General features: G+C 51.7%; 9 protein-coding genes across 9 annotated transcripts; 3 read left to right on the top strand and 6 right to left on the bottom strand.

Annotated features, from left to right (window-relative positions):
• Positions 1-5,423: 5,423 nt before the first annotated feature.
• COCSADRAFT_239025 (uncharacterized protein) lies at positions 5,424-6,066 on the bottom strand. Its single transcript, XM_007705212.1, has one exon. The coding sequence runs from the start codon at positions 5,955-5,957 to the stop codon at positions 5,592-5,594; it is 366 nt and encodes a 121-aa protein (XP_007703402.1). The 5' UTR covers positions 5,958-6,066; the 3' UTR covers positions 5,424-5,591.
• Positions 6,067-6,384: 318 nt separating this feature from the next.
• On the bottom strand, positions 6,385-7,130 carry COCSADRAFT_39776 (uncharacterized protein). Its single transcript, XM_007704916.1, has one exon. It carries the CDS (start codon positions 7,013-7,015, stop codon positions 6,818-6,820), a length of 198 nt encoding a protein of 65 aa, XP_007703106.1. The 5' UTR covers positions 7,016-7,130; the 3' UTR covers positions 6,385-6,817.
• A 1,390-nt stretch (positions 7,131-8,520) lies between these two features.
• Positions 8,521-10,272, top strand: COCSADRAFT_239002 (uncharacterized protein). Its single transcript, XM_007705211.1, has 2 exons — positions 8,521-9,272; positions 9,331-10,272. Exons 1-2 carry the CDS (start codon positions 8,684-8,686, stop codon positions 10,047-10,049), a joined length of 1,308 nt encoding a protein of 435 aa, XP_007703401.1. The 5' UTR covers positions 8,521-8,683; the 3' UTR covers positions 10,050-10,272.
• Positions 10,273-15,535: 5,263 nt separating this feature from the next.
• On the top strand, positions 15,536-15,925 carry COCSADRAFT_174390 (uncharacterized protein; the record flags this gene model as incomplete). Its single annotated transcript, XM_007705210.1, has 1 exon — positions 15,536-15,925. The coding sequence occupies one exon, from the start codon at positions 15,536-15,538 to the stop codon at positions 15,923-15,925; it is 390 nt and encodes a 129-aa protein (XP_007703400.1).
• Positions 15,926-16,566: 641 nt separating this feature from the next.
• On the bottom strand, positions 16,567-17,936 carry COCSADRAFT_39768 (uncharacterized protein). The gene has a single exon (XM_007704915.1). It carries the CDS (start codon positions 17,751-17,753, stop codon positions 16,587-16,589), a length of 1,167 nt encoding a protein of 388 aa, XP_007703105.1. The 5' UTR covers positions 17,754-17,936; the 3' UTR covers positions 16,567-16,586.
• An 82-nt stretch (positions 17,937-18,018) lies between these two features.
• Positions 18,019-19,062, bottom strand: COCSADRAFT_238912 (uncharacterized protein). The gene has a single exon (XM_007705209.1). The coding sequence runs from the start codon at positions 18,940-18,942 to the stop codon at positions 18,484-18,486; it is 459 nt and encodes a 152-aa protein (XP_007703399.1). The 5' UTR covers positions 18,943-19,062; the 3' UTR covers positions 18,019-18,483.
• COCSADRAFT_238911 (uncharacterized protein) lies at positions 19,063-19,610 on the bottom strand. The gene has a single exon (XM_007705208.1). It carries the CDS (start codon positions 19,492-19,494, stop codon positions 19,183-19,185), a length of 312 nt encoding a protein of 103 aa, XP_007703398.1. The 5' UTR covers positions 19,495-19,610; the 3' UTR covers positions 19,063-19,182.
• Positions 19,611-20,332, bottom strand: COCSADRAFT_238910 (uncharacterized protein). Its single transcript, XM_007705207.1, has 2 exons — positions 20,186-20,332; positions 19,611-20,134 (listed from the first exon to the last, which is right to left on the bottom strand). Exons 1-2 carry the CDS (start codon positions 20,223-20,225, stop codon positions 19,728-19,730), a joined length of 447 nt encoding a protein of 148 aa, XP_007703397.1. The 5' UTR covers positions 20,226-20,332; the 3' UTR covers positions 19,611-19,727.
• A 1,719-nt stretch (positions 20,333-22,051) lies between these two features.
• On the top strand, positions 22,052-22,933 carry COCSADRAFT_39763 (uncharacterized protein). Its single transcript, XM_007704914.1, has one exon. It carries the CDS (start codon positions 22,340-22,342, stop codon positions 22,613-22,615), a length of 276 nt encoding a protein of 91 aa, XP_007703104.1. The 5' UTR covers positions 22,052-22,339; the 3' UTR covers positions 22,616-22,933.
• Positions 22,934-23,284: the final 351 nt, after the last annotated feature.

Here is a 23,284-nt window from a genome sequence, read left to right as displayed (position 1 = left end):
GGGGGGGGACGTTTAGTACAAAACATTGGGGCTGCCGTTGTTCTGATAGCAGATTGACTCTTGATATCTCAACACGCCAGTTAAATCAAACATGAAGTTGTTCACTTCGTAGCCTTGAGTCGTCGAGACAGACTTGTGAGATTGTAGTTAATTACGCCAATGACATTCTCTACTCTATCTTAAATGCAAATTACATGTCGTCATATCTTCTTTTTTTTTTGGGGGGGGGGGGGGGGAGGGAGGGCAAGAATTTGGGAGAGTGTCATGTATGGATGCATGTATATCACGAGGAAGGAGAAGGAGAAAGAAGCAAGCAAGCAAGATATTGCTAAACTTGGCTCGGTGATCTGTGTAGGCAGGGAATTGGTATTACTAACTTTAACCCATTGAACCACTGATGTTATTTTCGCATTCCACCCTGAGGTTGATGGGTTGCTGGGGCACTAACTGTGCTGATGAATGGGAGGGGGGGGGGGGGGGGGGGGGGGGGGGGGGGAGATAAGGATGATTAAGAAAATAGTAAAGACATGAGATTTGCTAAATGCGGCCTTTCGTAAAACAGTTTGCCAGCCGTATTACTATCAGCAAAACACAATCGAAGTTCACTGGGGTTGTTTATTTTTCGCATTTTTACTAGCTTGAGATCTCGTACGTTGGTTCAGCACTGCCCATTGCTGACGAGTCCAATATGAAAAGTACGAAACTTGACTCATCAACCCCATCCCGTATGCGTATATAGCTTCTATTTTCCGTCCTTGCTGACGGAGCGCCGTTGTGGAGACTTGTTGTGAATCAGAAACTTTACGTACGCATTATAGTTTTTTCGATGATGATGACGACGACGACGATGATGATGATGCTGAGATCACGGTTGTTGCCGTCGCCGCCTTCACCGCAGCCACCAGCACCAGCGGTTCAAGGAAGTTTATTCAAGGCCTGAGGCAGACACACACACACACACTCTACATGCACATCTGAGCTGAGGTCTCTGTTCCAGCAACCGCCCGAGTCACAACGCCACGCACCATACTCGCAGCGCGAACCTCACAGGCAGGTCATAGCGGCTACCTCAATCTCAGCACTACCACGGGTGCCTTACACCCACCCACAACCTTTCACCTTTCCGCCTCGCCCATGCATATACATCTGAGACACCGGTGCCGAACCTAGCCACTAAAGACTTCCTCAAAAAGGTGTCTGTGTAGAGTACGTATGTTGTATCCGTGACATCCTGTTCGCCCAACCATTGAACTCTACGCCGCATCCATGCAGCATGCCACCAGCGCCTATGTACAGTAGTATGTACGTACTTGCGTTACTATCAAATCCACACACATCACCACCACCAACAACAACAGGGCGAGATAACAAGGTTCCGACTCCCCCGTGTAGATTACGCCAAACAAGCGGAAGCAGGGAGGTGGGTTCTACGTTACCAGAGCTAGAGCCGCCCGGTTATCAAGAACTACATACTTGTTGTATTGCATATTCATAGACGCAGACGCGTTGGTTGGTTGGTTGGTTGGTTGATTGGTGGGGGGAAACAGTCGCCCTAAAGCGGTAGACTGGGCGGTTAAGGAACCCAGTCCGAGGTTACTATTTTCAGCAACTATGGAACTTTTTTTGTGTGACCCTCCCTCCTCCCCCGCAAAAAAACGCAAACCGCCACGAACGCAACGGGCTGAAAAGAAGTTATGGCGTGCAGATGCGTTATCCGTGCCGCGGGGCGGAGAAGGCGGAAACTCAAGGACCCTTGCTTGTCCACTCGACGGGTTCAACAATGCTGACGCGATGCTGTTTCGTTGTATGTACTATACATAAGGGGGAGGCAAAAAGGGTATGGACATAGTTCTACAGATGGACGGGCGTTACGCGCATGGCTGATGTTATATCGGGCGTCTATGTACAGTAGACGCGTATATGTTTTGGCATAGCATCAGCCATCTATGTACGGGGTATGTTGGTAACATCAAACACGCTTACAGGCCGGATTCATCACACTGGGACATATGCAATGCGGCTGATGGGGCGCTTTTTTTTTTCAAACCACCAAGCATGTTCCCTTCGTAAATGTTATGGGTATGGATAGCGGTCTGGCTTGCTGGCTGACGACCAAGTGACGATGCTACCATGGGTAAATGTAAACGCGACCATGTCTCTTACTCACTCTGCCCGTCCGTCCGCTCCACCCCATGTGAAGAGATGCCTGTTTCAGATTCGGGGTTGAAGACGCTGACGAAGAAAGGTGGAGCGGGTTGCGTTGGTTGCGCAATCGAAACCCGACTTGTGAGGCGGGAAGAAGAGACACATTGCCCAAGTGGCAAAATATGGAATACGGGGTGGTGGTTTCTGGTTCCGTTGGGGCCCGTTGGGCCGATGAGTGTGGAATGGTTATTCGCGGGTTAAATGGTACACATGGCCACCAGCCTCGTTGCGCTTGCTTGCTACCTGCGAGACAAAAGTTTCGTAGGGTATCCGTGTAAGGAATAACCTTGTGGCGAAAAGAAGACGATGGAGCCTGTAAAGGTGTCGTCAATGCAAAATGAGGCGAAACGTGCTACTCACAACGAGCGTCATCAGCCGCTGTGCGCGTGAGCGGCCGGCAATACGTAGTAGTTTGGGTCTTTTTGCTCTTCTTTTCTTTTCTTGGGATCGCTGGGTTGCAGGGCTGCCCTCCCCAACGGCCCGCCTAGCAGACCCTGCGCGACACACCGATTTAGACAAGAAGAGAGCGACCACGTGAGAAGCGATACACTATGGCGGGTGCACAGAGCCCCGGAATCTCGTGTTTGCCGCAAGAAAAAAGGTTCGTGCATGCGTGTTGGAGAATGAGACTGAGTGGGTGGCAAGAAAGTGAGGTTTTGGTTGATTCAAGCAAGAGTCACATGCTCGTGGGCAGAAGGTTGATCGAAAGGGGGAGGATGGTGGCGCAAAAAGGCGAGCTCACGTGCGCGGGCGGCTTGAGATGGTGCTCGATACAATTCATGGGCAGGCGGCCCAACGCTAGACAAGCTACAAGGTTGGCGCCTGTAATGGAAAATCGCTTATGGCGGCTACGGTCTCTCCATGGGAGAAAAGAGAGAAAGCAAAACGCTATGGCGGTGACGTAGAGCTATTGAACTTGGGGGGCAATATGTCGGCAAGACTCTTTGAGATTTTTATTTGCTCATGCAACAAAGGGCCGTTGGGGGGGGGGGGGAAAGAAGGTGAGAGGAAAGTTATGAACAGCGAGATGCAAATGGAAGGAGGTGTCTTGGCAATAGCTGACTTGGAAGGTACCGAAGAATACTAGAACAGAGCAAGGGGGGATGTTGGGAGGAGAAAGAACCTAGGGACCATCAGAGTACATTATGACTGCATAACTCGCCGTAAGTATAACACGGTGGTTCTCAGTGGCCCGAAAAGCGTGGTGCTGGGTGCACAGGGCAAATATCGTACACATCACCAAAGGTTGCAAGGGGAAGAAAGAAGACAATAGAACAGAGTATGGAAAGAAAAAAAGAGGGTCCGCTGGGCCCCCTAAACCATGAGCTTATTTGCTGCCAGTGAAGCAACAAATAGATTATTGCTTCCTTAGTCATTAACGACGACGATCCGGTCCAACTCCCCTAAAAGAAATGGTGCCACTATTTTGTGGCTGGTGGAAATTTGGGGCCAACACAATGGGAACAACAGCGTCAAGGTCATACTTACTATAACTTACTAGTCTGAGCGGCGCGGGTGTGCCAGCACGCCCAAAAGAAAGTTGACTATGGTCAAATAATAATTTAAAAGGGCCATTTGGAAGGAACGACCACGACGGCATATACCGGAAAAGGCCCGAAAAGGACGTGCCGCCGATCCAATCTTGAGAAGAAGAGAGGGCAGGATTTAGGTTTGGGAAAAGTTTGGTTCGGTGATTAGCTGCCGCTGACTAGGGGGATGAGGGGCACTAGGACACGTGTATGCCAATGGAGAGAAGCAACAAAGCTCACGCCCCAATGTGATCTTCGGTGCCGAGTGGAAGGGACCCTTTGTAAGCGAAAAATTTGGGAGTTCAATTTCGAGGCGCCAGCGAGTTGGGTTCCATGGAAGCATGGCCTATGCGGGCGATCTTGTGAACCATGGTGGAGAAAGGACGGGTGGCTTTCCCTAAAAGTGAGTTTTTTTGGGGGGGGCTTTCAATGATGATAATGATGGTCGGCTACGGTGAGTCCAGTGTTGGGGCTCTTGGGACGGCGGGCAAGCCATTGTATCATGAGGCCGATTACCCTGAGCATCCGCGGCCGTATCATTGGCGTGACATGCAAGTGAGCATCGTTGGGCGAAAGCCGCTGATGCGATCAGAAAAAGAAAGTCTATCTGCACACACGGGTTCCTTTCTTTGTGTGTCCAAGGACGTAGGCTGCAGAGTTGATCGGATGGTCAGGGTATAGCAGCTTTGGAGAGTGTATAGGTGTATCAGAAATATAGTGATGTGCAGGGTACTGCATCACTTGGTGGGCGGGCGGATATGATGACATTTCTTGTGACTGTTCAGCCGTGTGCGACAATCATAACTCAAGACGCGCAAGTCAGTCCGAGAGATGTCCCACTAGCGCCGATGCCATGGTATGTAAACAGTGTCAGACAGAGATGGATACAGTAAGCATGGAACGATACAACGGCCAAACCTGATGTGTCGGGACAGCTGACTGCCCATGCAAGCAGTCCTTTTGCAACGCATGAGTGTGTAGTAAAAGAAAAAGTAAAAAAACAGAACGCCCCCACGAAGTTTGGTCCAGCCATGACAGTGGCGAAACGTTAATGCCTGAATGACTAAGGGTTGATCTGACAGGTTTGCGGGCCGACTGTGAGCGGTGTTCCGTGTGGCCTGGGACGATGCAAATCTACTACTATTTTCTTGTCGAGAATACGAGGTGCAGAGCTATTGTAGTGTACACCTAGTAAATAGTTGAAGCTATACCGAGAGAACACGGCCACACTGGGTGGCGGCATTGCCGAATGCAAGGCAGGGATGAGGCTCGCCATTACACTCCGTGTGACAGGTATATTTAATCTTTTTTAGATGTTTATAATAATAGGCATGTAGTACTTGGCCAGTTATGCCATCGGTAGACATGGTAAGTGAGAGCAGTAGCTAGTATGTATATGTTTGACAAAGAGCCAAGCAAGTAGATGCAAATGGAGAATTAACAATGTTAGTTGAATAGTGCTCATGAATCGACACAGTAGTTTTGAAGCAGAATGAACATGTTTAGTTTCGCAGGTGAGCATCAAAAGGTCCACAGCATGAGATCAGCCCGTGTCAGTCATGAGGTTGAACTGTGCAAACAACTCTTTTCTTTTGCAAAAGCAACAAGACACTTTGCGCAAATCAACGAGGCAGGGCCAAACAGAGTACGGTAAGGATAGTAAGATGAGGCTGGACACGTATCTACAAGTGTATCCGGTGACCGTCTAGTTTCTACTCACATGGAGCAAGTAGATTAGCATGGTGGCTGGTCTCAGTCGACCAGTGGGCGCCACGTCGCAGAATGTACCAGCCATCAAGAACAATGCCGTGCAGACGAGAGGGTGGAGTGGATGTTTTGTTGCTCACACGGCCGCGGTTAGAGTTTGAGGAGGTTAGAAGGTTGACATGGAGGGGGCGGGCTTATTGTCCAAGGGCAGCTATCGATAAGATCAAACGTAGGTACCGGAGCTAGGCCAATGACAGCTCGCTTGACGCCATCTGGCGGTGAATATGTAACTTTGGACAAGTCGACTGAAACGCTCAAGCTTTGTGGAGAAGACATGGTAGGGAGGAGTGCATGAATGCGAATCAGACAAATGCATGGATGGCACACATGGGCTGAAGAGTAGTTTGGAGGCGGGTGAAAAGGGGGTTGTTGTTGTTGATGATGAAAGGCAGAGGCAGATGACGAGCAGATGCTGATGATGAACAGTGGTGCATTGGGGGGATGCATACGAGGCATACTACATGGCTGCAAGTGGTCGAGTGGTACTTAGCACTGTGCAAATAATGTGCTGCTGTGTGAAGAGATTGCTAGCGCAGGCAAGGCAAATTAGCACCGCGTATACGTTGTGGCTCAGCCGTCACCCGCGGCCATGCCCTTGGGAACGGCTCTAGTATGTGACGAGAGGTCCGACGATATTGTGGCCGTGGGAGCGGCGCGCGAAGGAACAATTTCGCTCATCGATGATCTCCATTGTCTCTGCTCACAGACTCACAGACTCCCGCTCTCGTAGGTTTAGCCAGCCGGGCGGCGGACCTGATTGGCATCTGTGCCCACGCACGGATGAGGACGGAAAGCAAGGAAAAAGAATTGGAAGCTGCAGGTGGTTGCACGGGTGGCTCGCTTGCAGACAAGGTTTGCAATATGGCGGATATGGCAGCTCCTGACGGTTCGTATGCAGACATGGATACGGGAGCTGCTAGAGCGTTATTAGGATTCAAGCGGGTACGAGTGGAAGGGAGTGGAAGGCAGTGGGTGTAGGAGTGGAAGCAGCCATGGAAGCAAGGCCAGCTGTACTGTTACGATTCACAGGCCCGGTGGGTGGCCGTGGATCACGACGAGTTGGCGACCGGTATTATTGCGCAATGCGCCACGACTGCGACTGGCAAGACGACGACGAATGACCGGTGTGACTGGGACAGCAATAAGGCGGCGACGGTGGTGGGCGGTGACGGGCAGTGGTCACAGGACAGGGTGGGCGACGGTGATTGGCACAAAAGTCAGAAATGATGGCGGGTGGGATTGGCTGGGGGGAACAGGGTGAAAAATTCTGGTAGACGTAGCGCCACGGCAGGAGCAGGAGCGAACGGTTCGGTTAGTCATTGACACAGAGGGCAATATGGCAGGCAGCCAATGGCGAGGGGGAGTGAGGGCAGGCGCTGGGCTGGATCGGGCAGCGGCAACAAGGGCCCAGGGAAGGCGCCTTTCACGTTGGTGGCCACGGAGCCAGAGGGCAGGAGCGAGCTAGGAGATGGTGGGCGGAGGGCGCGAGCAGCGAGCATCGAGGGAAGGAGCATAGCAGATTGAGGGACAGACCCTGTTGGTGTGGGCAGGGTGGTGAGGAAGCCACTCCACCCACTCGAAACCGAAACGCGAGGGCTCTGGCGAGAATGAGATTGGAGGCCGCAGCGGGCCTGGTTGCTCTGAAGGGCTTGTGGTGTGGTGTGGCATGGCATGGCATGGCAGGACCTGCGGGCGGCATGACAGTCAGAGATGCAGGCCACAGTGCCGCAGCGTTGCGAGATCGTCGTTTGGACGGGCGTGCATTCGTCATGGGGGGCCAGCGCAGACTATCGAACGCCGGCCGTGCACTCGCACTCGCGGCTTTTGTCGACGTCGTCAGCCTGGCCGGGCTCTGGCACATGGGCGCCGAGGGCCCAAACAGCGCTAGCACTCTTAGAGACAAGAGCCAATCTCTCAGCCTTTGGGTGCTTTGGGCCTGGGGCGCGCCGCGGTCGTTTTCGGAGGGCGAGTGGGCCCGCGTGGTGGGCCGTGACGACTATCGAGCGAGGCTTGGGACGGCGGGCATAGCGGCCATGGATAGGCGGAGGCGGCGAATCAGCGTGCACGAAGACCAGGGCGACAGGTGTCCTCGCTGCGGGCTGACGAGCAGCGCAGCGCAAGTCGACGACGGCCACGGCAGAGTGCAGGCGGGCCCCTCGAGGCTGCTGCACTTGTCGCATCGAGCCCCCGCTGCTGTGTGTCACCCTCGCCCTGCTGACGGCCCAGCTGATTCGCCCTTGGCCACAGCCGATGGCCAGCCGCCATGATTCACACCCTCCCACCCGGTAGCTGCATGACGGCCTTTGTTGGACCCCCCCCTAGTCTCCACCGCGCCCGCCTGGACTGGCCACAGACGGCCCACGCCCCTGCTGCTGCTGCGCCGGCTTGGACCACCACTGCCCCAGCCAGCTTCCAGGGTGGGCTCCACCACTCGACAGGCGCCAGTGGATCCAGACGTTAGCCTGCGTGTGCGTCTGTGTGCCACTCTGTGTGTGGGTGTGTGAGTCTGAGGGCAGCGATGAGTGTGAGCGATGGCGCATATCGCTCATGGCCGCCTGCACTTGCTCTGTCGCCCCATCCCAAGTCGTCATAGCGCCCCTCCTTCCCTATATTTACCAAAGACCGGGGCCACCCGCCTGGCCAATAGCCGCCCGCGCCCGCCCCAGCTCGCCTCTCTTTATCACTGCTGCCCAGCCGTGCCCATACACATACATCATATCCCGCCTCACACTTTACATACACACCCTCCTCCGCTACTACTTACTACCTCCTCCACAACAACAACAAACAACATTCCTCCTCCCTCTCCTACCTACCTACCTACCTACCAACCACCTCCCTTGAACTACTCATAACACCCTCTCACACCCTCTCGCACACAATCACATTCCTTCGCAAAAACCTTTCCGCTCCTGCTGCTCTTTGCCAAAAGGTTCCTGCCCAACCACCATCAATCAAGTCACGTGACTTGCCTCTTCCGGTTAACTCACCAAAACACACATATCCTTTTATAATAGCGTCTTCTTTCCCGTCGGAGCCCTCCGTCCAGGATTTCTCGTTGCCTCTTCCCCCTCCGGACAAGGCCATTCCACCGCATTTCCCGGACTCTCCGCTGACTTTGTCCTTGAGGCCTTGATTGGACCTGCGAGGACTACTTCACCTCTTCCATCCAAACCATTAACATGTACCCGACGCCCCCAGCTTCTCCCTCCCAAAATGGATTCTGCGCACCGGAAGACCGCCTAGGCCAAGTCCTGGCTGGACGCCTCCAGTTGACTGGCGTCCTTGGTGTTGGAGCCTACGGCGTCGTCTACACGGCCGTCGACATCCAGACCAACATTCCTTACGCCGTAAAGGCGCTCAACAAGGTTGGTCTTGAGCCTCGCCAAAGAAAGTTCCAGCAGCGTGAGATCCAGCTGCACCACCAGGCCAGCGCACACCCCAATGTCGTCTCGCTCGTCAAGATCATGGACGCGCCTGACTGCACCTATGTGGTGATTGAGTACTGCCCAGAAGGCGACCTCTTCTCAAACATCACTGAGCAGGGAAAATACGTTGGTAATGATGCCATGGCCAAGCGCGCCTTTCTCCAGGTTTTGGATGCCGTCGAGTACTGCCACTCCATTGGAATCTACCACCGGGACCTCAAGCCGGAAAACGTTCTCGTCACTGACCAAGGAATGACTTGCAAGCTTGCCGATTTTGGACTCGCCACCACTGACCCTGTCACATCGGACTTTGGCTGCGGCTCGACCTTTTACATGTCTCCAGGTAGGATTATCTAACTGCCAACACCCAACGAAATCACGTGCTAACTTTTTTGTTACAGAATGCCAGACATCATCACCTAAGCCTTACTCATGCTACGCATCGGCCCCCAACGATGTCTGGAGCCTTGGTGTCATGCTTGTCAACCTCACATGCGGCCGCAACCCATGGAAGCGCGCCTCATTCGACGACAGCACTTTCCGTGCCTTCATGAAGGACCCCAAGTTCCTCAAGACCATCCTTCCCGTCTCTGACGAGCTCGATGCTGTTCTGAGGCGCATGTTTGAGTTCAACCCAGCCAAGAGGGCCACCATTCCCGAGATCCGCGACATGATCATGCGATGCTCGTCATTCACGGCTACCAAGTCGGCCGTCTCATCGCCAATGCCCACTCCTTCCTTTGGCCCAGTCGACTACGCTCAGGATCCCGCTTACAACCAGTACTACCAGGCTCCCGCCGTTCCCCAGTTTGCTCCTCTGCCTGGCTCAGCTTACGCCCCATCGCCCTTCCAGTCGTCCACCTCTTCGGGAAGCTCAAACTCTGACGGCGAGTCCGTCTTCTCTGCTTGCTCGTCGGCTTCGTCGGCTTCTTCGAACTCATCCTACCACGTCTCGCAGTCGCAGCTTCCCAAGTTTTCTTCGCGCGTTCCTCAACCCCAACAATACGTTTCCCCCCAACCTCCTGCCAACACCTGGTTCCAGCCTTTCATCCAGGCAGCCAACCTGGTCAAGCACGTCTCCTTCCAGCCTTCGATCATGGCCCCGGTTCACGTCTACTAGACTGCTCTTCTTCTCCATGGCGCCCCCATGGACTTTTTTGCTTACGAATATGCTTCTTGTCTATGTGTTTATACTATTTTCGAAAAGTCACGATGAGATGAATAGCCATTGATTTCTCGTTAGGTGTTGGGGTGGATTGTTTCCTTTTTTCTTATTTTTCCACCGCGTTACAAAATTAGACCAGTATGGGCAAATTTCTGGTCTTCAACATTAGAACTTTCTGGCCGCGATGGCTTAGCATGTTTAACTCTGTCAAGCAGCCTTGATGGCATAGAGTCTGTTTCTTTGGCAACTTCAATGGGCTTTTGCCGCAAGGATTAGGGAGTGGGGTTTTTTGGGCATTTCTCGGAGTTGTCCTTGTTTGAGCGTTGGGCTCGTCGAAGCCCTCGCTCTATCACGTTCATTTAACTTTTCATATCAAAGATACCAGAGCAATAGCTCAACAATGTACGTTAGTAGGTCCCAAAAAGAAGGACAAGCACAATTTGCCTTGAGCAAATATTCAAATGACAAAAAAACATACCCAATGGCGCTTGCAGCAACAGTTGCAGGCGACCAGCCAAGAGCAAGCCACCTCTTCCCACTTTACAGTCTTTATTGTGCCATGTGTCTTATCTCTTTTGATATCCATCATTCTCCATGTCCAGCTATACTATGTCGTCGTAGTCGTAGTCGTCAATTACTGGCCTCCACGACACTAGCCCACGTATCCGGCCCACTCGAGTCAAGGTGCCACAACGCATCAATCTGCAACCTCCCCACCACGATTCTGCATCCGGCCCAAAGCACACATGAACTAGTGCGCAAAATCAAAATGGCATCCAACCATGGCCCTAGTCTCTCCACCATCAAAGCTCCACGCCCCGGCCGTCGTCCGTATGCATCTGCAAAGCCCCCATGGCCATGGATGCAAGCGGCCTAGTGCCAACAGCAAATCATCGGTTCCACTACGGCATGAGGTGTGCATACATAACCTTCTGCGTGATGACCATGTAAGTGTGCAGTAGTCTGTCTTGACTTGTCCCAGCTGATTGGCTCAAGGCTGCGCCCTGCCTTGCTCCCTTAGCCTGTACAGGCTTAACGCACATATCCAAAGGGATGAATCGCAGATGGTTGTCAACGGATATCAGACGCAGGTGTTGAGGGGACGGTGGTGGGGCGATTGATGACTACATTGTGGGATCGAGACTCCTTGGTTGGGGCTGGACTCTCTCTGTGTGTTTTTTTGACTTTGGCGCCCTGGCTCTTGATATTTTTTTGCCCTTGGAGCAGGTGTTTGTTGGGAGAGAGCAGCCGCCCAACCGGCCACCGCTCAGACCACGCGATGTTGAACCATGTCAAGACGTTTTGTCAACAATAACAGTGTACACACACTCTCTTTACTCATGTCTGATAAACATACATACTACACTACACACCAAGGCAAGTCTCTAGCTGCATGATCGTCCGCAAGCACCTGATTCCTGCTGCTTGTTGCAACTCAATACCCGCAAAAGAAGAAAACGACACGTAGGCAGCAAACAGTGAGCAGGTTTCAGTCATACCAACCCTCACTCGTTGCAAAAGGTGACTCTTTGTCTCTCTATCTTGCTCGCTCATGCTTGACGCCGGGTCAGCTGCCCACCATGGCTGGCTGGCTGGCTGGCTGGTTCCCGAATCAACCACCAAACGTCCCTCAGCTTCCGTTGGCCTTGTGTCGTCTCGGATGTCGGTCCTTCTCGGCCACATAGCGTGTCGCGTAGAAATGTATGTACGCCCGTATGGATGTACATACGCATGTGGATATATGTATGTGTATCTACTTACATGTACCTTTGACCTGCAGAAGGGCGTCACCGGAATCGCGATGGACCACCGTTAGATCACTTTTTGTTTTGTTTTGGCGGCAGCCAATCCCCATCCATGCAAGCGAGAGCGGATGACGAAGAAAAAGTAATGCTATCACGTGTCGCCAGTCTGCAAAATCAGCAACGCCGTTGGTTGACGTGCAGCCTACCTGGCTGTCATGGGCAGCAAGTGTCTAGGCATAGCTGGTGCCAAGCCGCGCGGCTGGAAAACTGAGTGTACCAGTCCATTCACCAGGCAGCCTCTTGCTCCTTCTGCCACTAGCCCATACGAAGAAATGCCTCAATCTCATCCTTTTGCATCATCGCAAATCATCTCGCAGCCACCGTCGAGGTCTGCGCATGCACCCTCTGTGTTTCTCCCCATCCTATGGAGCCAGCTGTGCAAATTCGGCCATGACTTTTACAGCTTATATCGCTAATTTGCCGAAATCAGGTGCACAGATATTGTCCCGATCAAGGCATCATGTATTGATTCGCTGGATGAATACATACACACACACGTCTACAGGCATCCACTTTTGTCTCTGACGCTCGCTCACCGAGCAACAGCAATGTCACCCAAGACGACGATGCCACGATCCGAAGGAATGGCCTGGCCCCTTCAACGGCTCAAGATCTACACCTGCTACCATCACCTCGTAATTTCGAATCCATGTCTACGAAACAAACCCTAGAAGGCGTTGAGACTCGCTCCCCACATCCTTGGTTAAACGCTGGAGACTAACATGATTCATCGCCACTCGCCTAGACATACCATGTGTCCTTTACCGTGCTTGCATATCCTTGATTTTTTCCGAAGCCGCCGCCTGTTCGTACCGACTTTCCATTGTCCGCATTCAGGCTGCCTTGTCCAGCCACAAAAAACGCCTCGGTTTGCTTCTTTGGTCAAAGCAAGATCCATCAGCGTGTGCCTCGCTTCTTGTCACGCGGCTGCTTGCGGGTCAATCCTCACAAGTGTACTTGGACGTGGCAGGCCGTACACCGGACACCCTCTTTTTGACTAGGGATTGCTACCTTTGCTCAAAAGTAAGGACTGAGCCTTGCGCAGTAAGCTTCGTGGCTGTTCGTCCCCGTGTCACAGTAATACGGGAAGCCGTCGTCTGTATGTACACGTGCCCGGCTTGTCGGGTCTGCATACTGATCTTGTAGATAGCATCTGTGCTGTGCTTTGGAGCCTAATACTTGGTGTCTATGCTTTCCTTTTGAATCTGGGGCACGGCCTCATCCCGTGAATTATCCCTTCATCAAGGCTGACACTTTGACAGCACATGTGCATGATGGTGGGGCTGTGCATGTGCTACGAGCAAGTGGTACTGTGCCTAGCAACCAAGTTGACTTGAGCATAGTCGAAGCCCGTCCTCTACCATGTTTCGACAAAATCTAGCAATTCTTTGGATCAGGCACCGAACAATCGCACCATGCAATGTCTCATGGGCGGCTCATGCCAAACACCTTACCCTGCTCGCAGTCGTACGTAGAACACCATGCTTCGCCTAGGTTGAGAGGCTTATATTTTGTTTGCTACACAAAGAAACACGCAATGGCACATGATGGTTACACAGCCTGCCTCAAGTCGCCGCTCAGTCTCCTCAGCCACGTTAGAGTAACATTTTACGAGAACATTACATCGTTAATCAGTCATGGCACAAATCCCCCACACCTAGCACAGCGTAGTGCCAACTTTCAGCGTGTGCCCGGCCCCGCCGTATGCTAAGGATTTCTCTTTCTACAAAAGCCATCATCGATTGCTCGGGTAGTACAATCATTATCTTATATGGCTGGCTGCAGGAGAACTCATATCTTTGTGCCATGTAGGTGTACCACTGCACTTGAGCTTGCTACATCCCCCACACGTACGACTGAAGGTATTGGCTCTTACGCCTTTCCGTGTCAGAGACACCGGCCATTTTCAGTACATACGTAAATTATAGGCCGGGAAAGGAATGTGGTAAATCGGCAACGAGCAGCAAGCGACAGCCCATTGTTCCATGCTTGGAACTGCGCCCAAAGAGAAGGAGTGTGGAACTGGCAGGTGGCGGGCGTTCCGAAGTGTATGCGTATATGCACTTTGTTTCCCATTGAGTAGATCACTCTTTCGGTCAGTTTCATCGTCTGCTGTACGGCCTTCAATGGCGTGACAGCTGGAAATGTGCTCCCTTTGCACATCCTACAAGGAAACGCTTTCCGGGCCAAGCGCCTACCAATACGACCATGTTTGCCTTTTGCTCGCTCGGACAATGAAAACGATACCCAAAACCCATGAAGCTGGTACCCTACGCAAGGCTGCATGATCGGTCATCAGCACAGGGCATCGGGCATGAAGAAGCGTCGGCCATCGTTCGCTCATGCCAAGTGTGCAACACTACGGGGTGCGATCTGTCTTCTCTACGCCCACGTTGTTGACTAGCTTCATCGACTTAACGCGTTAAGCGCACTACTACACAGCCACTTACTATTCCGAAGGCCGTTATCATCAATATGGCCACCAGCTAACATGTGCGGTGGTGCCCGAGTATGGGATACTGCAGGTACACTGAGTCTTGCCGAACTCGCGAGACATGCGGTCAAGAGCGAGAACACGGTACAGAAACGATGCGCGTCCCTTGGATCAGCAAAGAAAAGCGCTTATGGAATCGGCAAGGAGTGGTTTTGGCCGACTCGCATCTGTAGCGAAAGAAGAATGTGTCGACCGGGAGTTTCCGAAATGTGCTTCCCCAGTCTATCCTGATACTTCTCACATATCTCTCTTCACTCTAATCTCTGAACTCGTACGATTTACACTCTAGGTCCACAAAGCCAACGCCGTTATCGTGCTCCGCTACCAGCATCAGCAGCCAAACTAGTACCCTACTGGTGCAAATAAAACTACACCATGCTTTTTGTCCCCATCCACAACTTTGAGCACCACCAACAACTAGCCTCTCACTAACCTTTCCGAAAGAAAAAAGTAAAGAGCCCTTCAGCCTCCGTGGAGAAGGCAAGAAAAGAAAGAGCCAGTCTGGATCAAGTTGCTACGACTAACGTCTCTTTTCCAGTTCAACTGTTACGTATTTCCGCGGGCTGATATTCTCCTCATCCCCGCGGCGCTAGAAAAGACAAACACAAAAAACTCAATGGTAGGCGTGACCATGAATAAGTGAAGAAAAAAGAAAAAAAGAAACATCCCAGCAACTTTGACTTTGCGTCCCATTCCATCCCACAGTATCACCCCATGCATCGGAGAATTCGTATTCCAAACTTTTCACCTATGCTTAGATTAGCAATCCAGAGCCCATCCACACACCCACAAAAGATAGTAGACGACGCATGATCGGGACCCAAAATCGGGCCCTTGGCCGTTTTTTTCCCTTTGTGGGACCCGAAGGACTCCTAGCTGCATACGCCGTGTTGCCGGCGCGGCACTAGGGGATGGAGCGAGGGTTGCCCGTCGTTGTCCGTCAAATAACAGTGGCATAGTAGAAGAGGGGTCCAGACTGTGGCAAGTTATTGATTTCGAGGTCGAGACCAGTCTTTGCACTATGAACGTGAGGAGGAGAGTTGAGCTGAAAAGTGTGGTGTTGTTGTAGTTAGTTCGTTCAGTGGCGAGTCTACAGTGTTGGACGTTCGTCGTACTTTTACGATATTCTGAATGCGTTGTAGATGTGTGTAGAGGATACGCTCGACCGCTTTACTATTGCTCATCATCCGCTTCGCCATCCAAGTACTCGATATGCTCTGATTTCACACCCTCCTCCTGATCCTCTTCTTCCTGAGCTCCATCCCCCAAACCCGCACTCGCAACCCCCTAATCTCCGTACTACACTCCTCCATCCCCTCCTCGGGCCCCTCAAACTCGAAATCCCCTTTCTCACCTTACCCATCCGCACGCAAATACCTCTCCACCAACCTCAACGACCTCACCCTCCTCTCCTAAATCACACCTCCCCATGCTCAAAAAGCCTAGCTCTAACCTCACGAAACCACTCAAAAAGCACTCGACCACGTCGCCGTATACCCAACATGAGCGTTACCCCCGTATTTCCCGCGTAAAAAAATAGCCCATGAGCTGCCCAGGTGAAGAAAAAAACGACATTACGCTGCGTTCAGTCTGCGGCGAAGCGCATCGAAACATAGCTATGCGGAGCCCCTTTAACACAATATCTCCACGGCTGGGGTAGTAATATCTGGTGCGAAGGGACATATCAGCGGACGCGGTGCCGTATTCGATATCGCTAGCTTGAAGAACAGAGCGTGCAGCGTTGCCCACGCAGCATATCGCCGGAACTCGAAGATATTATACCCCACAAGTGGGAACGGTTAAGGGATAGAATAGTGTGCGGGTGTCATTACTAGGTGCTGTGTTTAATGTCTTATTCGAGTAGTGATAGATGTGGAGAACGGAGAATAGGACGGGGTGGAGTTGGGGTGGAAAGGTATGTGCGTTGGGAGGTTGAGTGAAGAAGAAGCATGGCGCGTGATGAGCCCGGGAATAGTCAGCGTTGCGTAAGTTGAGGGAATATATTATGAATGATGAAAAGGGGGGAAGGGTTGGGGGGGGGCGTTTATCACTCATGGAGGATGTCGTATAGCTCCTGTGTATTCAGCATTTCGTTCTAGGACTGCAAACAAGCCCAATTACGAAGTAGCAACGATACATGATGAACTGCAATATTATCTTCAATTTACATATACATCCAACGCAAAATCTCCATTACCGCGCCGATCGATCAACCTCGACCGGAAACTTCTCAAGGCTCTCATACCACTGCAGTGTGCTCCCAATCATGAACGCCCAACTACCCCAAAAGGTACTCAGACACGCCTGATACTGCGCCCAATTACTGCTATCATATCCAAACGCTGGACACAACGTGAATCCCACGCCACCGATCAGATTCAAAGCTCCAATCCACCAGCCGAGCGTTCGAGGCGCTGGCTTCCACCATGTAGGTTGCGTTTCGATCATAAACAGAAAACCAGATATGATAAATCCCAAACCACCCACAATCTGCGGCGTCCAGTAAAAAACAATCCTAACAACCCGCGACATGTTATCATAAACCCCCGGCAACGCTGTAAACCCGGCAACCCAAAAAATCGTCGCACCCACAAACTGCGCCAGCGACGCCAAAAACCCCAGACTATGAATATAATGCCTCTGCAACTCTTCCCTCCCAGGCCACCAAACCCACTTCCTTCTCTCCGCCTTGTCCACACTCCCACCCTCCTCCCTTCTCCTATGCGCATGCAAGCACCCCCCCTTCTCCACCCTCATCTCCACGCCCTCATCCCCCTCAAATGCTCGTTCAACAGCCCACCCAAAACACCCCGACCGCCCTTGATTCACCGCCTCAACAAGCAACAGCACCGACCCCGCTTCAAACACCGTGGCCCCAACAAACGCCGTTATCCCCCCGCCATACAACTCTTCCCCCTCAAACTCCGTCCCCGGTTGCACCAAAGGCAAAAAGACGAAAAACGCATTCAGGATCCAGAGCACGCTGCCGAGCGTAAATATATGTGCGATGAGGAAAGACAGGTCCCAGATGGGGTAGTAAGTCGCCATTTTCCAGATATTAGACAAGATGGTGTGGGGGGAGGTGGTGGGGCGCGGAGTGGTGCTCCCTGTAGTGACGGAGGCGTGGGTTTGGTTTACCGAGATGGCGTGTCGGCCTTTGCGGTCGTTGCGCGAGGTCCATTTGAAGCGGATATTTGGGTGGGAGGGGAGGTGGTAGTGTGCTTTTGTGGGGTTTAGGAAGGGGAGGGGGCCGGTTATGTGGCTTGGTACTGGGTGGAGTGTTGCATTGGGGTTTATGGGTATGTGTGCGGGATGGAAGGTTTCGTTGCGCTTGGGGTTGTGTGGATTTGGTGATTTCATGGTCAGTTGGGCTGATGCCGGGTGGGATGGCGTTGCGGTGCTGTAATGAGCGACGGTGCTTGTAAACAGTTGGAATGAATGTACCTTTCACCTATGGTAAAGTGATTATTCATGGTTATGGCAGCGTGGAAAAGTGTCGTAGTTTACGTCATTGCATCGCATGAGAAAAGAAGAGGTCGAGGGTTATATCCGCTGGCTATCTCCGATGGCACTCAGTAAGTCCAAGGTTCGATCATTCTACTTTGTATTGATGAACACCAAAACTCTTATAATCCTTTCTACATGCGTAGGATCAGGCGTGTTATAATTCTTTTTTGACGTTGAACTTTTATGATGTATACTTCAATGTAAAGAGACCTATCGTCTCAGGTATAGCCAGCATGAATAAACACGCTCCCTACTCAGAGATAACCAAACCATGCTTTTGTATCCTTGAAACTAAAGCTCACAGAGCAACTAAGTTGAGATGAAAACACATCCCCAGTGATACTCCTGAGAAATATGCCAAGATCAAATTGGTATAGTAACAAACACCAAGCTCATAGCTTTCGAACAACATTAAGACAATAGGAAAGAAATAACTCGGCTCATTTGATTCCAAGTTGCTGCGTAAACACAAAGAAACGCCATCGCTCATCATACACGTCACTAGTCATACAAAACCATACCAGGTCTAGCCCATGTTGAAAGTAACATCCTCCACACCACCCACCTCTGTCAGATACCATCATTAGTTCGTCTTCCCCTCCCTCTTTCCCTTCTCCCTCTCACTAATCTTTAGCCCCCTAACCAGTTGTCGTGTCATTATCCTCGAGAGCTCTTTGGTATAATCCTTCATTCGCATGCTAGACTTCTCCTCATCGGTCTTTCCCTCATACTGCTTTTCGCTGTATGGGGGCGACGCATTTGTATACCGCGCATACTCCTCCTCGATGCGCTGAAAGTTTGAGTGGTTGGAGGTGCTGGAGTTGGACCGGGATGAGTTGGAGACTGGCGAGTGTGTCGATGGAGACGGGAAGGAGTGATATGAGTAGGACTGGCGCTCAGCGGAGCTTGTTGTTTGCATGGTTGAGGAACGTTTACTCCTAGTTGAGGTCTTGCCAACAGAGGAGACAGAGTCGTGGCGTGATGATATTCTCGAAGTAGGAGTTTCGCGTTCGTTGACACTGACGGTGGGATAGTGGTCCATGTTTCTTTTATTAGGGGGGCAACGAGGTCTGACTTGGTGGACTGAGTGGTGAATAGGGAGTCAAAATCAGCAAGTAAGGGGGGATTTGAAGAAATAAGCAGCCTGCTCGCCAGCCTCGCATATAAGTGTAGGATCCAGACCCATATGCGATGATGCACATCGAAGACTCAAAGCGGCTGCCTACATTCCCATCCCAACAATTACGATATGGATGGCACAGACGCAGGACAAGCCTGCAAGTCATACCACACCCCTCGACGTCATTGCAGTGCGGTAAAAGCCAGCCACCCTTGGTCTGTCAAGGTCCAGAAGGGGCAATGATGGGTGGCCAATCAAGGAGATGACCGGTGCAGCGACTGGAATGCCTCTTGATTGTCTCGGCGGAAGACAAGGCTCGGGCTCCGCGGTGGCTGCACGCAATAACGGAGCGGGTAACAAGTTATGGGGTTGTTGGCGAGGTGACGCTGGGATGCATGGTCGGTTGCGGAGAGGCGTATGGGAAGCGAGGGAGGTGTGGCGTTTGTGATGAACGGGGCCGATGATGTCACTCATCACGCTCACCCGAGCCGTGTCGCACCCTCAAGACCTGAAAAAGCTGAGCATGTGGATCGTAAGCTGAAACAAGCAGATCAAGGGCAAATGTTGGGTATCTAAGAGAACAAGTCCACCGGCGTTGACGAAACGCATAGCGTGACGTGAGGTCGTGTGCGCCATGACGACGACTTTAAGATGACATGGTGTGCATAAGGGAAGCAGGTACCAGTACCGACCTCAACGAACTGAGCCTACGCCCGCACCAGACCCTTGAACGCATCCCTGAGCTTTCCCATACCCCGTGACCGTTTGGAGTGGCTCCTCTGCCGCTCCACCTCAATCTCCGTTGGTGCGTTGAAGTTCCCGCTTATTCTCCTCACTTCGCCTTGCGATGTGTAGTGCGATGACGAAGCTGTGTAGTAGGATCCAGCTGAGGAAAGTCTCTCTGGGCGATCTGCGTTGTCCCCATGATACGAAGATCGTAGGTATGCAGAGATTAAGGCTTGCTGGGGCAATTGCTCGATTTCCGATGGCGACAGTACTCGTGGTAAGGCTACTGTTTGAGACTGGTGCGACTCTGCGCGCTTTCGAGTAAAAGATGTGCGGTGCCCAAGGTGTTGACTAAGACCTCCTGCGATGTCACTCATAGACTGTCTTGCTGGATGGAGTCAGAGATCGAGATTCCGTGCATACGATGGGCGGTACGTACCTTCATGATGCTGCTGCTCTTGCATACTCCGTCTTTCCATCTTTGGACCTTTGCCTGAACGGCTGTCGATATCTTGTGATATCTGTAGTTTGTAGATTCAGTTCTCGGTTTCAGTGGACACAAGAGAGAATGCGCGATACTCGAGTGCTCAATCAGCTATGATAAGAATCCATGGCAAGTCCTGGAAACCTAAGGCTCTTGAACAAGTACCGCCCCCTTCCATACTTAACCACACAGCCCTTCATTGCCATGATCCTACCAACGTCGTGCATAGCGTTGTTTAACGTCATCGACTCGACTCCAACTGAGACGAATAGCCGGCCAAGCCAAGCCTGCTTTCAACCAGCTTGGCTGCTTTTGATATTCTGCCATGGTTGCCTCAAATGCGATACAATCTGGTAGTATCGGCGTCATCTTGAAAGCCGCAAGTTCGGTTGAAACGGATGCTCGGTGATGTGAATGGTGGGTCTGCATGCAGGGCAGCCTTAGCGGTGCAAAGCAGAGTATACAGTGCATACGAGGCCACCAGCACATGGCTGTGAATACGATCTCAAGGCGAACATTCTGGCAAGTGATGTTTGTACGAAGTAACTAAGGCGAAAGACACGATGAGCAGTCTAGTGGCGGTGAGATTCGACTGCGCCTTGTGAGGCTTGACAGCTTGCCTGACCACGACTGAGCCAGTCGGCCAAATTCAGCCCTCAGGCAACCAGCCAGCGAGCAATCTGAAGGAGGCTCATATTAGCAAGAGTACAAATCTTTGCAGCCTGAGGGGAATGGAGTGGCATTGCAATGCCTAGGTGTAATGCAAAGGGTCTTAGGGTGATGAGAGGATCAGGACAATAAACGCACAAGAGGCCGCCTAAGTATCCGGAATTGTCATGTGACCCAGCAAATCCCCATGGCAATGCCGTAGTACTCTACTCTAAGGAGTTGCCGTTTCGGCCTCCTTTCATATCAACCGAATAAACCAGAAACCAACCAGAGCCCATATGCTGGCCAGAGAACACCGAGTCTTGTTTCATCCCTCAAATGTACAGGGGGCGGTGCGCGAGGGTGTTCGGAGGGTTCATCTTTCGCTCCGCTTTGCTCAAACATCCATGCAACCCCCATCCCCCTTCTGCACAAGTCCCAAAGTGGCAACGAATCTTGCTGACCATATCCATTTCCATACTTGCATTGTTGTGCTCATGTACACACAGCACAAGCCCCAACTCCAAACACAGCAAAGATATTCTTCTCGCAACACCACGTCTGCTATTCTATGACACATATGCTACACCCTCTGTTAGTTCTTTTACTATTAAATATAGTATCGTATAGCTAATGGTAAATACCTTAGGCCTATGAGCGCGCGAGCTAGGCCAACGCGCCCTTGTGTGGCGCAGCGGAAGGCCGCGGCTGGCCTGACCACCAATGCCGTCTCCACCTAGTGGGGGTCTTCCGAGATGACGATGCGAGATCTAGCTGACGCGGTGCTTGCACTCCAGGGAACTGGGCGAGCGGAGGAGAGATCTCTTGAATCAGCCAAGGGTGTAGATTTTCTATTAAATGGGAAAGGGGCAGGGCCGCCATGATCATGTCGTGCCCTGTAGCAAAAGCCTCCAATACTTTACTTGTTTTTTGGGGTGCTTCAAGAAACACCAGAAGCTTCGATCAAAAAAAGACTATACGGCCTACCTTTTCGCGACACTGGGTGTAGGGTGACTATACTTGCTTCTTAAGTTTATGATATAGAGGTACGTAACGCTGCTGGTGAGTAAATTGTCAATTTCAGACGTATACGTAGCCTTGGTTCCGACTTGGCTGGCGTACACGCTCAGTGTTCTGGATTCTGGTAAGCACCATCCCTAACAAGCGCCGTTTCTAGGGTAAACGTACCCCGTGATACGTACTTCCGAATCACGCCGACCGTACGCAGACACTAAACTGAACCCTAGCTGAACACCCCCCTTCCCACCAAATATACACACATACCTCCGCCTGATCCTCCTTGAATCGTCAACCAAAAGAGAAAGTCGAACACATACCTTTCACAAGTCCTACCACCACAGTCGCTACCGAACTTTGCTCGTGTTCTATCCACACTCCCCGCATAATAATCGCCGGCCCGCACCCGCAGATAAGGACTACGATCATCATACACCACCCAAAATGGACACACTTCCTGATACTTCGCAATCCAACTCGTCCAGATGCTCGACGCCTAGCACACCCGACACACCCGTCTCGCCCGCCTCCTCGACCACAAGTTCGTACTTTAGCTCGTCCTCGTCCGGCGAGCCACAGGTCCCGTTTCAAATCATCGTCACATTCGACGGCAAGGTGCGCGAGATGCTGCGGATAGAGCGGGAGGAGAACTCGCCTATCCAGGTACCGAGGCCACGAAAAGCACCTAGGCCGAGATACTATGCAAGGAACACAGACTAGAGAGAGAGAGGGTGGCGGTGGGGATTAGCCAGGGAGGGCGGAACGGTTCGGATGGGGCAAAAAAGAAAAAGGCGTTCGATGATTGGAATGGATTCACTATGGCGTTATGAAAAGGAAAGGGATTTATCGCTTGCGGTGGCTATAAAGGATAGTTGAAGCCAACAGGCCTGAAACACATTAGCAGTTGTCAAGAAGAATATGGGGTAGGCTTCTGCTCGGTATTCATAATTATCAAAGATTTTATTTTTGCTTGGAAGCTATAAACACTGCTTCGATTACCTTGTCTTTTAAGAGTGCTGCAACTATCATGTTCTCTGCGTCGTTGCTAATGCTCTCTGTTCCAGCACTGGAGTTTTAGTGAGATGAAGGTTGACGAGAGCAAGAGCACTCGTATCTTTTAGCGTACCTCTCGCGTAGGACAGAACTACGAAACGATGAGCCGCAATTTTGTGAGTCTCTCCATTAATATGTATCACATTCATTATCAAAAACTTGATAAAGGAAAAGTAGAAACACCGTTCATGATAATATCCTACACTTGATGCACTGGACGGGTATGCGTATTTTCGCCTTCACCAAGAACATCCCCCCCCGTTGAAAGGTTCGCCGAACAAATGCTATTCTACAAGAATGTGCAGAAGACATGACTAGTAAAGCATCTCCGTGACG

The sequence above is a fragment of the Bipolaris sorokiniana genome (genome assembly GCF_000338995.1).
Source record: "Bipolaris sorokiniana ND90Pr unplaced genomic scaffold COCSAscaffold_13, whole genome shotgun sequence".
Classification (NCBI taxonomy): Eukaryota; Fungi; Ascomycota; class Dothideomycetes; order Pleosporales; family Pleosporaceae; genus Bipolaris; species Bipolaris sorokiniana.
This window is presented reverse-complemented; position numbering and strand designations above follow the sequence as displayed.

Coding starts and splice junctions, on each gene's coding strand:
- COCSADRAFT_239002 (XM_007705211.1), top strand. CDS start 8,684: ATGTACCCGACGCCCCCAGCTTCTCCCTCCCAAAATGGATTCTGCGCA. Junction 9,273..9,330: donor GACCTTTTACATGTCTCCAG/GTAGGATTATCT, acceptor TTTTTGTTACAG/AATGCCAGACATCATCACCT.
- COCSADRAFT_39776 (XM_007704916.1), bottom strand. CDS start 7,015: ATGCTCCTTCCCTCGATGCTCGCTGCTCGCGCCCTCCGCCCACCATCT.
- COCSADRAFT_239025 (XM_007705212.1), bottom strand. CDS start 5,957: ATGCCTCGTATGCATCCCCCCAATGCACCACTGTTCATCATCAGCATC.
- COCSADRAFT_238912 (XM_007705209.1), bottom strand. CDS start 18,942: ATGGACCACTATCCCACCGTCAGTGTCAACGAACGCGAAACTCCTACT.
- COCSADRAFT_238911 (XM_007705208.1), bottom strand. CDS start 19,494: ATGAGTGACATCATCGGCCCCGTTCATCACAAACGCCACACCTCCCTC.
- COCSADRAFT_238910 (XM_007705207.1), bottom strand. CDS start 20,225: ATGGAAAGACGGAGTATGCAAGAGCAGCAGCATCATGAAG. Junction 20,135..20,185: donor AGAGCAGCAGCATCATGAAG/GTACGTACCGCC, acceptor GACTCCATCCAG/CAAGACAGTCTATGAGTGAC.
- COCSADRAFT_39763 (XM_007704914.1), top strand. CDS start 22,340: ATGGACACACTTCCTGATACTTCGCAATCCAACTCGTCCAGATGCTCG.
- COCSADRAFT_39768 (XM_007704915.1), bottom strand. CDS start 17,753: ATGAAATCACCAAATCCACACAACCCCAAGCGCAACGAAACCTTCCAT.